At 49.7% G+C, this 17,180-nt stretch overlaps 1 protein-coding gene across 9 annotated transcripts in view; it reads left to right on the top strand.

Moving 5' to 3' along the window:
- The window catches only part of PLEKHA6 (pleckstrin homology domain containing A6), a 200,321-nt gene that overhangs the window by 38,765 nt on the left and 144,376 nt on the right, over nt 1-17,180 (top strand). For all 9 annotated transcript variants that reach the window (XM_049858329.1, XM_049858324.1, XM_049858326.1 and 6 more), the window contains one exon: nt 3,356-3,413. In XM_049858329.1, the coding sequence (XP_049714286.1) occupies nt 3,376-3,413 (38 nt within the window). In that variant the 5' untranslated portion in view covers nt 3,356-3,375. The remainder of the gene's footprint in view (nt 1-3,355; nt 3,414-17,180) is intronic.

Genomic DNA, 17,180 nt, shown 5'->3' with positions numbered 1-17,180 from the left:
TGGCAGTCCATGGTATAGTCAACATTCTTTGTTGACTATACCATGGACACAAAGAATGTTGACTATACCATGGACTGCCAGAAGAACCAATATATCCATCTTAGAAGAAGTACAGTCAGAATGCTCCTTAGAAATGACAATAGTGAAAAAAATTTTTTTACTATAATTCAAAGGCATTAATTCTTCTTCTGTCTTCCTTATTCATTGTCCAGCTTTCACATGCATATGAGGCGACTGACAATACCATGGCTTGGGTCGGGTGCACATTAGTCCTCAAAGTGACATCTTTGCTTTTGAACACTTTAAAGAAGTCTTTTGCAGCAGATTTGCCCAATGCCATGCATTGTTTGATTTGTCGACTGCAGCTTCCATGGGCTTTGAGTGTAGATCCAAGTAAAATGAAATCCTTGACAACTTCAATCTTTTCTCCATTTGTCATTATGTTACTTATTGATGCAGTTGTGAGGATTTTTGTTTCCTTTATGTTGAGGTACAATCTGTACTGAAGGTTGTGTCATCTGCATATCGCAAGTTGTTAATGAGTTTTCCTCCAATCCTCATGCCACGATTGTCTTCAAGTAGTCCAGCTTCTCAGATTCTTGCTCTCAGTATACAGACTGAATAAGTATGGTGGAAGGATACAACCCTGACGCTCACCTTTCCTGACTTTAAACTGTACAGTATCCCCATGTTCTGTTCAAACAACTGCCTCTTGGTCTATGTACAGGTTCTGCATGAGCACAATCAAGTATTTTGTAATCCCGATTCTTCACAATGTTATCTATAATTTCTTATGATCCACACAGTGGAATGCCTTTGCATAGTCAATAAAACACAGGTAAATATCTTTCTGGTATTCTCTGCTTTTAGCCAAGATCCATCTGACATCAAAAATGATACCCCTCATTCTACATCCTCCTCTGAATCTGGCTTAAATTTCTGGCAGTTCACCATTGATGTACTGCTGCAACCACTTTTGAGTGATCTTCAGCAAAGTTTTACTTGTCTGTGATATTAATGATATTGTTCAATAATTTCTGCATTCTTTTGAATCTCCTTTCTTTGGAATGAGTACAAACATAGACCTCTTCCAGTTGGTTGGCCAGGTAGCTGTCTTCCAAATTTCTTGGCATAGACGAGTGAGCACCTTCGATGCTGCATCTGTTTGTTGAAACATCTCAATTCATATTCCATCAATTCCTGGATCCTTGTTTTTCACCATTCCCTTCAGTGCAGCTTGGGCTTCTTCCTTCAGTACTATCAGTTCTTGATCATATGCTACCTCCTGAAATGGTTGAACATCAACCAATTCTTTTTGGTACAGTGACTCTGTGTATCCCTTCCATTTTCTTTTAATGTTTCCTGCATCCTTCAATATTTTCCCCATAGAATTCTTCAATATTGCAGCTCGAGGCTTGAATTTTTTCTTCAGTTCTTTTAGCTTGAAAAATGCTCAGCATATTCTTCCCCTGTAGTTTTCTAACTCCGGGTCTTTGCACATGTCATTATAATACTTTACTTTGTCTTCTCGAGCTGACCTCTGAAGTCTTCTGTTCGGCTCTTTTACTTCATCATTCTTCCATTCACTTTAGCTATTTTAGGTTCAAGACCAAGTTTCAGAGTCTCTTCTGACATCCATTTTGACCTTTTCTTTCTTTTTAATGACTTCTCGCTTTCTTCATGTATGATATCCTTGATGTCATTCCGCAACCCACCTGGTCTTCAGTCATTAGTGTTCAATGAGTCAAATCTATTCTCGAGATGGTCTCTAAATTCAAGTGGGATATACTTAAGATCATATTTCGGCTCCCATGGACTTACTCATTCTCCAGCCCCCATCTCTTCTGAGTGCAGATTGGATTTGTGGGGCTGGATGGAAGAAAGGTTGATTGTGGTGCTTCTTATGCTTTATAAAAGGTGACACAGTGGTTATGCGCTTGGCTGCTAGTCAAAAGGTTGGTGGTTTGAACCCACCGGGGACTCTGTGTGAGAAAGATGTGGCAGTCTGCTTCTGTAAAGATTACAGCCTTGGCAACCCTGTGGGGGAGCTTTACTCTGTCCTACAGGGAATCCACTTGACAGCAATGGGTTCTGCTTTATAAAACCTCATGTGGAAGGCAGGAGCTGGGACTGACCAGGAAGGTGGCAGTGATTGTTTGTCCCAAGATGCCAACCACAGGGCTCTTGCGTCCCTAAAGGAATGATCCCACCAGAGCTCTGCCTGTTCCCGTCTTTGACAGCAGATTCTCTCTGGTCTCTCAGAAACCTCCTCCTCCTCAGCCATGGGGTGCAGAAATTCTGTTTGCAGGGGAGGTGGGCATTGCCAGGGTCTCTGTTCTGGGTGAGTGGGCAAGAAGAGACAGCATCTAAGCTGGAACACTCTGCGGAGAGGGAGCACTGCCTCTCTGGAGCTGTCTGGACAGGGGCTGCCCTCACCTGTGAGGACTCTCCAGGAACCTGGGGCCAAAGCCAGCTTACTCAGCTGCTTAGCCCCATCACTCTGAGATGCTCACTCTGAGATTCTGTGATTCTCCTCTCTGAACATTTCCATGGGTAATTTTTTTCAGAGATACTATTAAAAATTTAAAAGAAAGAAGGACTAAAAAAAAAACTTCCTTTCCGTTTTCCCAGGACTGATTTCTCAGGTCCTCGGTGTCTTGTCCAGAAGCAGCAGAGTCCACAGGTAATAACATTGGCCTGGGATTTGTTGAGGTTCCCGGGTGGCACAAGTGGTTCGTGCTTGCTTACTAACCTAGAGGTTGGCGGTTCAAATCCACCCAGTGGTACCTCAGAAGAAGGCTTGGTGATCTGCTTCTGTAAAGATTGCAGCTAAGCAAATCCTATGAACAGAGGTCCTGGGAAAATGGAGAGGTTGATAGTAGGGGGTTGGCTGGATGATCTCTGAGAACTGTCTGAGGGCAGCCATTCTGTGTGTTCCCTGTGGAATCCCCAGCGCTTGGCACAGGGCCTGGCACAGAGTAGCTGCTCCATGTACAGTTGTTGAATGAATGAGTGGAACCGTGAGACAATGATTCATTGGGCCACTTGAGGCTCATTGGCTGGGGATGTTTTGTCCATGTCATCTCTCCTATTTTTTTCTGGAAACTTAAAATTGGCTGGGGATGTTTTGTCCATGTCATCTCTCCTATTTTTTTCTGGAAACTTAGGCTATAGGAATAACGGACCAAAAGGGTGAAATGGCTATTTTGTACACTATTGACTTTTCTATATGAATTCTGGTTTTCTTCATTTTCCAGCCCCCATCTCTTCTGAGTGCAGATTGGATTTGTGGGGCTAGACGGAAGAGAGATTGATTCTGGGGTGTCTTATGTTGAGATTTTTTTTCTTCTCACAGGTTTGCCCAAGGGCTGGGAGATGGACTCCACCCAGGAAGGAGCTGTGTATTTCATCAAGTGAGTAAGGCTGAGTTTCCTTTCTGCTCTCACTGTTAGTCCTATTTTTGTCCTTGTCACTGACACCTCCTTCTGTGGGGGAGATGGTTGAAAGGTCTGGTTTCTGTTTATGGCATTGCTGGGGTCTGTGAGTGACCAGGAGGCATCAAGCTTCTGAGTGCTGCAGGTGGAGAGGAATGTGTGTGTGTCTCTATGTGTGCTTACGTTAGCCGGGGGCATGGCTGTGTCAGCCTCGGAGAGGATTCCAGGGCGGGGCAGGTGGAGCATTAGGCTACGCTGCAGGGGTGGAGGAAGATGGCTCAACACAGTAGAAGGAAGAGGCTGTTCTAGACACACCCAAGGTCCAGAGGAAGGAGGAGCAGGAAGTGGGAGCCAGCTGGAGGGGAAGGTACAAGTGGGTGCACCATACAGGAAAACAGGCAGGGTGGGGTGCCAAGCCAGCTCCTGTCACTCTTGCTGTCCTGCACAGGAGCATTTGCAGTTCTGGGGGTGGTGTGTGCACACATATGCGTGTGCGTGTATATGTCCGTGTTCTTGTCTATGTGTGTGCACATGTGCTCAGACTCGCCGTTTTGTCCTAGGGGTTGGTCAGGCTCCTCTGGGTGCCTGTGTAGCCCTTGCTCTCACTGCAGCCTCGGGAGTCACCCTGGATTTCACCCTGAGAAAAGGAAGGAGCCCTCTGGGCAGGGGCCAGTGCACATCTACCTGGTTGGACTCTCCCCTCTGCCCTGGCCTAGGTCTCCCTCCCACCCCCCAGCCAGGCTGGTCCTGGACTTCCCCTCCACCCTGGCCTAGGTCTCCCTCCCACCTCCACCCCCCTACCCCAGCCAGGCTGTTCCTGGCCTAGCTCCCATGGGTGAGGCCTGGTGTGCTCAAGCCTATGGGCTTCCCCATCTGGCCCGGCCTCAGATTCTGAAGGGATGGCAGAGCTCAGCCACCCAGCTTCCTGGGGCACTGGCACTGCCAGAGGGACCCCCAGCCCAACCAGGGGAGGGGGAACCTCTTCTGTCCCTTCCACCTCCCTCTCTTCTTGGAAACCCTCATTCATCTCTACCATGAGAGGTTGTCGTCCCATCTGCCACCTCAACACCAGCCAGCGCCGTATCAACTCAGCTGTTTCCACGTTCTTAAAACAAAAATGCTACGAGTGATGTTTTGGAAATTTTTCGGCTATCACATGGCTCTTTGAGCCTGTGCTTTCCCTAAAATGGGACCAAAATTCTTCTTGCTTCAGTTAAGATTTGTTCCCTCTTTTCTCCTTCTTAAAGATACCATCTTAACGTTGCTTTGCGTAGGTTTGGCTCTGGAGATCCTTTACTCAGCATGTCCACATGTATCACCTCACCTCATCAGTCACGAAAAACTTCCCCCAACGTGACCCGGCCCTGTCCACATCTCTGACCTTGCCTCCCACCATTGTCCAGCCACGCTGACTTTCCTTCCATCATGCTGGACTCATGCCCACCTCAGGACTTTTGCACATGCTGTTATCTCTGCCTGGGAGCACTTTCCTCCTATTTTCAGACATCTGGCTCCTGGTTATCATTTAGCTCAAGAGTCATCTCCTCAGAGAGGCCTTTCCTGACTCCCCCATCTGAGGTTCCCCCCACCCCTCCTCAATCACTCTTTCTTATTTTTCTTCATGGCACTTTTTGTTTCTGTATGTGTTCACTTACTTATTGCTGGTGCTCCCCCACTGCTATGTGAGGCCCTGAGAGCAGATCTAGGTTTTGTTTTCCACCTTGTCCCCAGGACTTTTCTGGTACATGATCCAACCAAAGAAACCAGTTGCTGGGAGTCGACTCAGACTCGTGGCGACCCAATGTGTGTCAGAGTACAACTGTGCTCTGTAGGGTTTTCAGTAGGTGATTTTTCAGTAGATCACCAGGCCTTCCTTCCAAGGCACCTCTTGGTGAACTGGAACCTTCAACCTTTGGGTTAGCGGCTGAGTGTGTTAATAGTTTGCAACACCTGGGGACTACTTGGCACATGATAGAACCCAATATTTGTTGAAATGAATGAATGAAAAATGTTGGGAGATACACATCAGAGGCATCATTAATTCCTGCCTCCACACCCAGCCCTGAACTTTCCCCTGAGCTCCAGTTCAGGGTGTCTGACCCACTGCCTTCCCCACACCTGTTCCTTCTCCTGCATCCTCTGTTAGAAGCACCATCAGAGAGAACCCTCAGAGAGGTCCTCAACCCTTTGCTCTCTCACCTGCTGTAACCAAAGAAAAACCCATAGATAGAGACCTTACAGGACAGGGTAGAACTGCCCCACAAAGTTTGCAAGGAACAGCTGGTGGATTTGAACTGCCCACCTTTTGGTTAGCAGCCATAGCTCTTAACCACTGTGCCACCAGGGGCCCACTGCTGTAGGTTCTGTCAATTCTTCTCCTAAATATCCCTCAACCCACCCCCGTCTCATCATCCCCATGTTTCCACTGGAGTTCAAACCCACCTTGGCTCCCGCCTGGATTATTCTAGTAGCTTTGTAACTGACCCTCCAGACCACCCTGCGGCAAGAGTGGGTTTTGTCTTCAAAGCAAACCTGGTCATATTCTCTTCTAGAGCTCTTCTGTGCTCCCCATCGCTTATGGGCTACAATCCGAATGACTTAACTCAGGCATTTAAGGGCCTTCATGCTGTGGCTTCTGCCTTCCTTCCCAGCTTTGCCCCACATACTGCCCTGTTGTCTCTTTAACCCTCTGCTCTGTTGTTGCTGTTGAGTTGGCCTTGACTCATGGTGACTCATGTAGAACAGACCCAAAGGTTGCCTGGGCCCGTGCCATCTTCATGATTGTTTGTATATTCAGGTCCATTTTTGCAGCCACAGTTTATTTTGGGTGCCTTCCAACCTAGGGGGTTCATGTCCCAACACTATATTGGACTATTGTTCCATAGGGTTTTTATTGGCTAATTTTTGGAGGTAGATTTCCAGGCCTTTCTTCCTAGTCTGTCTTAGTGTGGAAGCTCTGCTGAAACCTAACCACCACGGTGACCCTGCTGGTATTTGAACTACCAGGGGCACAGCTTCCAGCATCACAGCAACACACAAGCCACCATAGTATGACAAACCAACAGACAGGTGGTGACCCTCTCTCTGCTCTAGCCATACCAAATGACTGGTTCCCTCAACACACCTGTCCCTTCCATGCCTCGAAGCCTTTGCAAGTGCCCAGTCCCTCTGCTAACACGGCTCGTGTCCATCTGATGAACATGTGCTCTGTCTTCAGGACTCCGCCATCACATCACTTCTTCAGGGAAGCCACCTGTATTGTAATTGTTTGTTGGCATGTGTGTCTTTTTCTTTAGCCCTGTTATTCACAAACTTGAGCCTGCATCAGAATCACTCAGAGGATCTGTTGAAACAGATTGCTGGCCCTGTCCCTAGAGTTTCTCATTAGAGGGTCTAAGAGTTTGCATTTCTAACAGGTTCCCAGTTATGCTGGTGCTGCGGGTCTGGGGACCACACTTTGAGAACTACTGGTTTAGACTGAAAACTCATCAAGGGATGACACAGGGTGACCATAAAGCCTGGAAACACAGATAATGTTGTTTTATTGTTATGGTAATAAATTATCGACAAACCGTTTATTATGCATTCACAAATGTTTCCAGACTTAGCGGCCACTCTGCAGATCAGTAGCAGTAGGAGCCCCTTCAAGAGCTGAGAGCTTGGCTACATCATCCCACGTAGACCTCACAGGAGCTTCATGAGGGAGGGGCTGTTATCCCTAACTGTTCTAGTGAATAATGAAAAAACTGAGACTTAGTAAATACCTTGTTCAATGTCACAAAGCTTGTAAAAAAGCAAAGCTTGGATTCAGCCTCATGTCTGCCTGATTTTACAGCTGTGCTCTTAGCCCAACCCATGGTTGCCTCCCAGCATCCTTGGTGCTTAGCTTGGACAAGAGAGGTGCGCAATGCATCCTTGCTGAGTGAGGAAGGGAGGGAGGGAATGGATGAATCACTTGGCAGGCTCTCCTGATTTTCACAGTCCCCGGCACTGCCACATAGGTTTATATTTTGTTGGTGGATGAGTTAGAAAGTGAGGAACCCAGACATGGATCCTAAGAGGTAATAATAAAAGATAACAGACAATTTAGGAAGTTACTTTTCCCCTCTACTCTGGAATGGCCAGATCTCAATGAGCAGATTGACAAGTACAATCACTGTCAAGAAGCCTGCCTCTTCGTGGTGTTTGGGAGGCGATTTTCATGGTACCCACAACTGATATCATCACCCAAGTTGTGCCTGTGTTTCTGAAGGAGCCATTTACCAGGAAGGGTAGTGTGGGAAGAGAAAAAGCAAAGGGTAGAAATATGAATAAAACTCATTGCGAACCTATCTCCACTTAGTATATAAATTCACAAGAGGGCACCAGAGCACACACGATGGGTCCCAAGAGGCCAGCAAGGGGTTTACTTCTTGGTGGAGGATCCACAGATTCCTCGCTCCTCACTCAGGCTGATAGGGCCATCTTGTCCATCCTCTGCCACATCTCGGCCACTGTGGATCTGGTAGACGTCTTTCTGATGCCTAAAGCTCTCCTGGCTGTGGGACTCCCACTCCTGACTAACAGGAAGTCTTTTTGCTGGCTGCCTGACTCCTTCCCCTGCTTCCCGCTGAAGCAGCCAGCTATGGAGCTTGACAGTTCTGTCTCCAGGAGCACCTCTCTCTTCCTCCAAAGTGGGCAGGGAGGGAGTGGTGGCAGGACGTTTTCTGCAGAGGCGCACCCCTGCAAACCCCTGTTCCCAGCTGCTCTTCCAGAGGCCAGTACCACATCAACCATGCTAGCTAGCCTGGGATACCTCCTCCACCCCCAGTGAGCCCCACCCTGCTGCTGTCACTTCTTCCTTGTTCTGGTCTGAACACTTCCTCCAAGAAGGTGCCAGAATGGGCAGATGGTCACTTTGCTGGTGCCTCTTCTCAGCCATGAGCTGGTTAGTGCTGGGAGGTGTTGCTGGGAAGCCAAGTGGGTAAGCCCAGGGCTCTGACCCTGGTGCTTAGGGCTGGTTGGTGAGACCCAGGTGACACTGATGAGGCTGCCAGTCACTGCAAAGTTAACACAGACCCTGAGCTGTGCGACCTCCAAGGAGGTGGCACCCAGGGAAGGGTAGTGGAGCCACCAAGAGCTGCTCCATTGTCTCCAGAGGGCAGGAAGGGCAAAGGGGAGCAGTCATAAGTAATCCCAAAGACCTCTGTTCTCAGAAAGGCAGATAACACCCCAGAAGAGTAAAGAGTGAGACTGATGAGGGGTAAAGATAGCAAATGGTAGCGCATTCCGGGGAGAGAAACCCCATTTTACAGGTGAGGAAGACAGAGGCTTAAACACCAAACTACTCTTTCAATGTCACAGAGCTGGTGAGGCGTGGAGCTGGGGCTGGAATTCGGGCAAGCCACCAAAGATAGTTCATCATATGGGGCTCCCTTTTCCGCTCTCCAATAGGTATGAAAAAGGAGGGGTCGGGGATTCTGGGAGGGAGAGAGACTACTGTGAACCTGGCCCCAGGGTTAAGAATGAGCAAGGCGTGTTTGAGGGGCTAGGACGTCTAGCTGCCACCAAGACTGCGTGGTGGGGAGCCCAGTGATTAGAGACTGTGAATCTGTGACTAAGAATTTTGGACTTCATCCTCTGAGCAGTAAGGGCTGTAGATTCTTGGGCTTGGAAGGGGCAGGATCACAGAGCTGCTTTCTTCTGAATCTCCCGCCTCCTTCTCAACTCTTCCCGCCTGAGCCATTTAGGTAGGGCTTGCTTCTCCTCTGGGGCGTTAACAGAAGAAGAATTTAGATTTGGCAGAGGGAGTTTATTTTTTCTGTGCATTCCACCTGCCCTTGTTTGAACTAAGACCCCCTGCTGCAACATCTCTCCCTCCTCGCTCCCCAAAACGAAGGCACTGCACCCCGCACTACTCCTCCCTTTGGCCCCTCATGCCCCCAAAGATGCCCAGCCACCCCCCCTCCCCAAAGCATCCTTGAGTCTGGTTAAGTCTTCCCTGAGGATCCCCGGGACTTGTCTGCAGCCCTTGCCCTCTGTCTGCCACAGAGAAAACCCTCCCAGCAAGCCCGTCTGTCGGCTGCTACCTTTTCCAGCTGCCTGAGAATTGTGTGGGGTGGCGCGGGGTCCTTGTCCTCTTTCCCACCCTCCTGAATGCTATACTTTCTGTCCCCCACCCCCATGCCCATTGGATCCTCATGGCTGGACCCTCCAGTACCCCTATCCTTCTCTGACTGGAAGCTGACCCCCCTGCCTGTACCGGCAGCCTCGCTAAGTCCTGGAGGACCAGAGCAGGCAAGCCGGGCCTATTAGGGCGGTGCCTGGCCCTGAGCCTGTGCCAGGACTTCTCTGCCCTTCAGTGGAGGGGTCTTCCAAGCCAATAAGGGGCTGGCCTGGCATCTTGGCCGATCTGGGGGAGCCTGGCAGGGGCAGACTAGGGACTCCCCTCCTTACAGGGCTGCGAAGCTAGTGCAGGCTGCTGCTAATCTGAGTCCTTGCTCTGGCCTGACTGATCCTGGGGTGGGGAGGATGGTCCCTCCCAGCAGCTCTCTCTGGGTTCCTGAGTTCGACCCACTTTGTAACGTGTGGGAGTGGGGTGTGGATCAGGTGTCCTCAACTCCCCCCACTAATGGGGCTCCCCTTACATCCCAGGACGGAACCTGTGCCCCTGCTCCTTCCTGAGGCCTAAACCTGTTGCCTTGATGACTCATGGTGACCCTATGTGTGTTGCTATTGTGTGCCACTGAGTCAATTCTGACTGATAGCGACCCCATGTGAAAAAGTGGACTTGTTTTCTAGGCTGTAATCTTTAGGGAAGCAGATTGCTAGGCCTTTCTCCCATGGAGCCTCTGGGTGGGTTTGAGCCACCAACCTTTTGGTTAGTAGCAGAGCACTTAACCATTGTACCACCAGGGCTCCTCCTGGACCCCAGGAGGGAAGCCTGCGCCCCTGCTCCTTCCAGAGTAAACCAAACCAAACCCATTGCAGTTGACGACTCATAGTGACCCTATGTGTAGGTCCTTTTTAGATAGTCCACACAGATGGCATTTATACTCTGATCACATTCAAAGAGACCACAGAAAAGGGTAAATACTTATTTTTTAGCGAAGATGTATAGGCTGAATTTTTGTATCAAGTTGTACTAATAATAAACATATTCAATAAAGATACAGTTACCGTGTGGGTGAGGCCTTGCAGACCCCCATCATGTAGCCCCTGCTTCCTGAAACAGTTCCGTATTCAGCGGTGACCCTAGGAGTCACTGAGTCAGCCTCCAGCTTCTGGGCCTAAGGACAGGTGGGGACGAGACCAGGGAACCTGGGCAACCCCCCCCCCCATTTTCTTTCCATCTTTCCAATTCTGGGGTTTCTATTGCACTTGCCCATACAGCCCCAGCCCATGCCCATTGCCATCAAGTGGATTCCGACTCATAGCAACCCTATAGGACAGAGTAGAACTGCCCCACAGAGTTTCCAAGGAGCGCTTGGTGAATCTGAACTCCCTACCTTATGGTTAGCAGATGTAGCTCTTGACCACTACGCCACTAGGGTTTCCCATACAGAGAATCTATAATTTTTCCAATATCCACAAAGATGTGAAAAGAGGGGAACCGAGGCAGAGAGTGAGAGAGAGACAAAGAGACGGAGTGACTGAGAGAGATCCTCAAAAATATGGGCTGTACAATAGCAGAGGCCAGGCTGCACCCTATTGTCTGAAGCCCCTCCTTCTGCCTCTGAGCCTCGATAATACAGGACCCAGGAGCCCCCACTGGCTCTGCCAGCGGCTAGCATCTTTGTCCCAGGTCATTGGGTACCAATTTGGGCTGAGGACCTGAGATACCCTGTTCTTTTGTCACCGGCTCCCACCCTCTCAAAATGTTATTTTTTTTTACTTCAGTATGTTGAGTAGGTGGGGGGCTGGAGGGATAGGGTGTCTGTGGAGGCACCAGAGCCCCTGCCAAGCCCACCTGATACTTAGAGGGGGCCATTCCTGAGGTGGGCAGCCACAGAGCTGGATGGAGACCACCAGGCAGGCTGGGTGAGGCCCCGGGAGGCCAGATCCCTGGGCAGTTCCCGTACCCTGCACTCTTGTGGGAGAGCTGCAGAAATGCAGTACACTCAGACGGCGGCCCACATCTCCTGTGGGGGGCAGCCTCTCCCGTGCGGTGGAAGGCCAAGGAGGCTGTGCCTAGCCGCCCCATTCTCTCCAGGGAGGAGGACAGGCAGGTGGGCAGCATGGGTATACTTAGCAGCTTGTCGCCGGTGTAGATGGAGTTAAACCTTTCCGGGGACTATTTACTCCTGATCCTAAGTGACAGCTTGGGGAGGGGAGTCACGTGGCCTGAAATCCCCGCGGGAGCCCATGGAGCATGCCCAGCCGCCTCTGCCTGGGAAAGATGCTGGGTCCTGCGGTAACCACAACAGCATCCTCTGCCCGCGCCAGGGACCTGCCAGCCGGAGAGATGACTGACTAGACCAGATCTGAGCCAGAGCCCACACTTCACAGGGGCCCCACGGGGCGAGGAGGAGGACCCCAGCTGGCTGGAGCTGGGGGAGGGGTGCCCTGGGCCCAGAGAGTCCTAGCTTTTCAGCGCGAGGATCACACCTTGAAGCTGGTGAGTCTGTTTTGATGCATTAGAGAGATGGGGTGGGAGGTGGGAGCTCTGGCAGGCTGGCAGTGCCATGCGGCCACCGGGTGAGCCTGGGCTGCTTGCACTGCGGAGCCTTGCCCATCCCTCATCCTGGCAGCTTTACTTGGGGATCATGGATGCTGAGAATGCTAATTATAGCCCTCCCTGTGCCCCCTACCCCCCACAAGAAAAAAAATTCTCAGTGAGATCTGTGTGTTTGAATTTATTGCATTTGAATTGGCACCTCCTGGGTGAGGGTAGCTTTGGAGCTTCCAGCTTCCCCGGGTCCAGCTGCGCCCCCCAGCCAGAATAGAGCCTAAGAGGCTGGCCCCACCCTGACTCTTACCCTGGCCAGAAGGAAGGAGATGGGGGTGGCCCAGGGGTCAGGCTCAGGGCAGCCCCAGGGACTCACTTCCCTCAGTGTGTGTGGGAGTCAGGGTACGTGTCTTTCTTACAGGTCAGGGATTGGGGCCCAGGGATACTGAGGCTCTTGGATTCCCCGGGGGCACCTGAGCTCAGGTGTCTCAGGTTTAGGGGTGCTCCTGAGGTGCTGGAGCCTGGTGCACGGAGCACGGGGTGGTGGCAGCAGGACACGGTGTTGATGATGATGGGGCAGCTGGTGTGAGCCACAGTGTGCAGGGAGAGAAGGCGGGGGAGTGGCCAGAGGTGGGTGAGGAGAGCTAGGGTGGATGGCCAGGAGGGGAGTCAGACAGGAAAGGGGAGGGGAGAAGAGGTGATTGGGAAATGCTCTCTGAGACCACAGGGGAGCCACGGAAGAGAAGAGAGAGGGATGAGCCTAGGAGGCTGGGGGTGGGAGGATCAGGATGGGGGTCGGGTAGGGTGAGCTGTGGGGGGTGGGTAGTAGAAGGTGATGGGAGGAGGCTGCAGCTTGGAGTCAGTATCAGAGAAGGTCACGGCCTCAGGGCTTGGCAGTTCTTCCACAGCACCGCAGACCCCTCACTCTCAGTCTGGGGGCTTTGATTCCACACTCCATCCAGGCACTCCTGGACTGGACGTGGGTGCGGGGGCCCGGGTTGTCACGTCTCTGCCTGAGCCTGCTGTCCAGATGGCCACAGGGGCATCAGGAGCACTGGCCCTACAAATCCCCCAAATCCTGGCTTCCAGGCCGCTCTGGAGGAGCGCAGAGCTGGGGAGGGTTTCTGAAGACTGACTGCTGAGTCGAGGCTTCCACCTCGGCAGCTGCACTTTCGCATCAGCAGGAGGTGAGCAGAGGCTGCTGGTGGAGAAGAGGTGGGAGCAATGTCCCACGCGGGCGTGGTTCGCTTCCCCAAGCCAGCCCAGCCTGTGGCCTGAGGCTGGAGCCTGTCCTCAGGTGGGGATGGCAGGAGGCGCCAGGGCCACGGAGAGAAACCCCGGCCCCCGCCTGGCACCGCCACTGGGCTTTCCTTACAGAAAACAAGAGGGCTTCTGTGTTTCATCATGAGGCACAGAGCGCTGGGCTGCAGATATGAATTATTAAAGTCCTGGGTTTTCCAATCAGTGGAGAGGTGATAAATTCGTTTGCGCTGATGTGTAATTAATTTGGCTGGGCTGCCCCACCACGGAGACAATGGTGCTTTTTTTTTTTTTCTTTTTGCTTGGTTTGGTTTCTTTTCCTTCTTCACAAGAAAGTGACAGTGCAAGGCGCATTGCATAGATAATTACTTTTAACGCTCCTGCCTGGATTATTGAGCTGGATTCTTCCTGCTCCGTGTAGATGAAGTAATTACCCAGAGAGCCACAGAGTGAGGCTCCTGCCTGAAGCAGCCCTGGGCCCTGGCTGACATAGCGGCCTGCCTGGCCTGAGACAACCCAGCCCAGCCTAGTGAGGCCTGCACCCCGCCTCGGGGAGGGAGCTTGCAGAAACAGGCTGAATGGGAGTATAGAGTGGGCCTAGACCAGAGCTAAGGAGCCGGGCCAGCATGCAGGAGTGAGGTGTCAGCCAGTCCTGACCATGTGCAGGGTCTCTCTAAGCCCGTTTCCTGGCTGTCCTCCTCGCTGACTTGGTGTGGAATATGCATGACGAGCAAATTAGCACCGTGCTTGGCACATAGCAGGGACCAGGTCCATGTAGGTCCCCAGAGGAAAGCCAGGAGTAAGAAGGTTGAACTGAGTGCTGAGGAAAGGGGCTGTAAGTGCTGCAGGGGCTGCTGGCTTTGGCAGTTTTCCCAGCTGAGGTCTGGGGTGAGCCCTCTCTGTCCAGGTAGGCTCCTGCCCAGCGCTCAGAACCTTCAGATGGCCTTGGAAGACCACCTAGTCCAGCCTTCCTCTGAGCCCAGAGAAGCCCTCTTCACCCTCCCTGACACAACCATCCAGCCTCACCTGGATAGTTCTAGAGATGGGGACTTTATTACCTAACAGGGCAATTTGCTCCATGGTTGGAATGTTCTATATTGAATCAAAACCTGTCGACTTCTAAGTTTTACCCTGTGATTCTAGCTCTTTGAAGCAACACAGAACAAGTCAGCTCTCTCACAGGGTGATAAAAATGGTTTTCTTATTATCAAAATAGTACATAACAGTCAGCGTGTGGGCATAATGTATTTTATGTAACGATTTCTTTATTGGACATTGAAGTTGTTATCTTTATTTTCCTTTTACAAACAACACAACATGAACATTTTCGTGCACACGCTTTTTCTGTGTTTTGGCTTATTTCCTTAGGATAAATCCCAAGACAGAATTAATGTGATAAAGGGTACACATTTTTAAAATTACTATTCTGTGAGCAAAAAAGTAATACATAGTCATCACAAAAATGAAAAAAAAAACACGTAGAAGAAAAATTTGAAAATACCCATAAGCTGTCTCTCAAAGATTTGGTATATGATTTTAACAGTTTGGTGTATATATATATTTATATTTATTAATTCATGCACAGACATATAACTGTTTTTATGCATTACAGTATAACAATACATATAATACACACATTTAACATTTTTGATCAGGTGTATATTTTTATAGGTTAAACAGAAAACAGATTCCCGTGTCATTAAATATGCGTTTACAATATCATTTTTAAGTGGTTGCCCAGTATGTCATTATATACCTGTTCTTTTTTTGTTTAATTGACCCTTACGTTAAATCAGATGTTTCCAATTTTTCACTGCTATAAACAGTGCTACAATGAACACGTTTATAGCTGAATCTTTACATGTATCCATGATTTTTTTTCCCTTAGGTTACATTTCTAGAAGTGGAATTGCTGCGTATTTCAAAACATTTTGGCGTGTTTTACCGACCTCCTTGTCCGGGAGTACTAGCTTACATTCCCAGGAGCTGTGCATAAAAATGCGTTTTGCTTCCTGAGCATCAGCACTGAGTATTATAACTTTTTTCATTGTCTTAATTCTTTGTTTCTTCGTTGTTTTAGTCCATTTGTTTGATTACTAGTGAGATATAAAATATTTTAAAAAGAGGTTTATTAAGTGTATTCAGTAATCCATCTGTTGTCATTGGTTTGTTCAAGTCTGGCTTTTCTTAAAAGGCAGTTTAGTGCACTCATCAAGGTCACAGCTGCTGGGCTCAGAATCTCTGGGGTTGAATCCAGCCTCTGCCATTTACCAGCGATACGACCTTGACAATGACCTAATAGCTCTGTGCGTCTGTTTCTCCATCGGTAAAATGAAGACAACAAAGGTACCTGTCTCATAGGCTTCTTGTGAAGAGGCATGAGGTCATGTATGTAAAGCACATAGAATCATGCTCAGCAGAGAAAATGTATTGGTTATTGTTATTATCTTACTGTTATTGTAATTATCATAGATACCATGACCTCCGTCCCTCAGCACGCCGCCCCCAATGTCCCCATTCCTCCAATGACCTGGCTTCCCCCACTTCCTTTCTCAAGCTAGTCTGTTGTCTACACACCAAGTGCGATCTCGCCAGCATAGAGAATGGTGAGGTGGACACATCCCATTCCCAGAACAACTTCCCCCAGGGTGATCCCCTGGACTGTGAGACTTGCTGGAGGATTCCCCTGGCAAGTGTATGGACAAAGGGAGCCTGGTGCCCCTAGTGTCTCCTGGCCCAATAGGACATCCACTGGAGCCCCTCCCCTGGCAGCTCAGTCCCCGCCCATTCCCTGTTCCAAGTATGAAGCCATCCTTGACCCTCCCTTGTCAAAATCTACCCAGGATATTTTCCATTCTCATGCATCTTTCCAAGGTAGCACAAGCTGATCTGATAAATGAATTCAGGATCATGTCTTAATAAGGAGTTGGTGCATTGCTTGGTAGGGTAGTAAAATGAAGGCCCATCTGGAATTTGAAGATATGGATTCAAATTCTGGTCCAAATTAGTAGCGCTGTGATTTGGGGCAAGGCACTTAATCTCTCTGGGCTTTTGTTTCCTGATAGGAAAACTGGGGTTAGTATCACTCCCCACCTACCTAGTTGATAGCCAGATGAGTAATATAGGTGGAAGTGCTTGTAAGCTACACACAAATACAAACCTGGATATTATATGTATTTGAACAATTTCTATCAGAAGGCAACGCTTTGACTCACCCCCAACCGTGAGCGATTTGGGGCCAGTGTTCAGCCCGTAGTAACCACTTGCTGTTGAGTCAGGCTCGACTCGTGGCGACCCCATGTGTCAGAGTAGAGCTGTGCTCCACAGGGTTTTCAGTGGCTGATTTTTCAGAAGTAGATTGCCAGGCGTTTCTTCCAAGGCACCTCTGGGTGGACATGAAGCTCCAACCTTTTGGTTAGCAGCCAAATGAATTAACCTTTTGCTCCACCCAAGGACTCCTTAGCACACAGTGGGTGCTCAGTAAATGTTGGTTAGGTTATGGAGCCTTGGGCGGGAAGGAGTTGGGGAATGGGCATGGGGAAAAAACAGTCCAGAAAAGACTTTGATGGGGGCAGCGGTGGGGAGCCTTTACTTCCTGTTCCTCTCAGCCTTGCCCCTCACTTCACTCAGCTGCATTCGTCCAAGACAAGAGATGATCTTATTTGTCTTTGTATTTGTGATGCTTTGTGCAGAGCCAGGCACGTAGGAGTTGTCTGATAATCGATTTTTGAATGAATGAATGAATGAATGAATGTGGAGTTGAGAGTCAAATGAATAGGGCTTAGAGTCCTGGCTCTGCCACTTTCTTTCAGCAAATATTCACTTTATGCCCAGTATGT

Source organism: Elephas maximus, chromosome 18, assembly GCF_024166365.1.
Source record: "Elephas maximus indicus isolate mEleMax1 chromosome 18, mEleMax1 primary haplotype, whole genome shotgun sequence".
Classification (NCBI taxonomy): domain Eukaryota; kingdom Metazoa; phylum Chordata; class Mammalia; order Proboscidea; family Elephantidae; genus Elephas; species Elephas maximus.
Note: the sequence above shows the minus strand (reverse complement) of the source record. Positions and strands in the feature narration are given on the sequence as shown.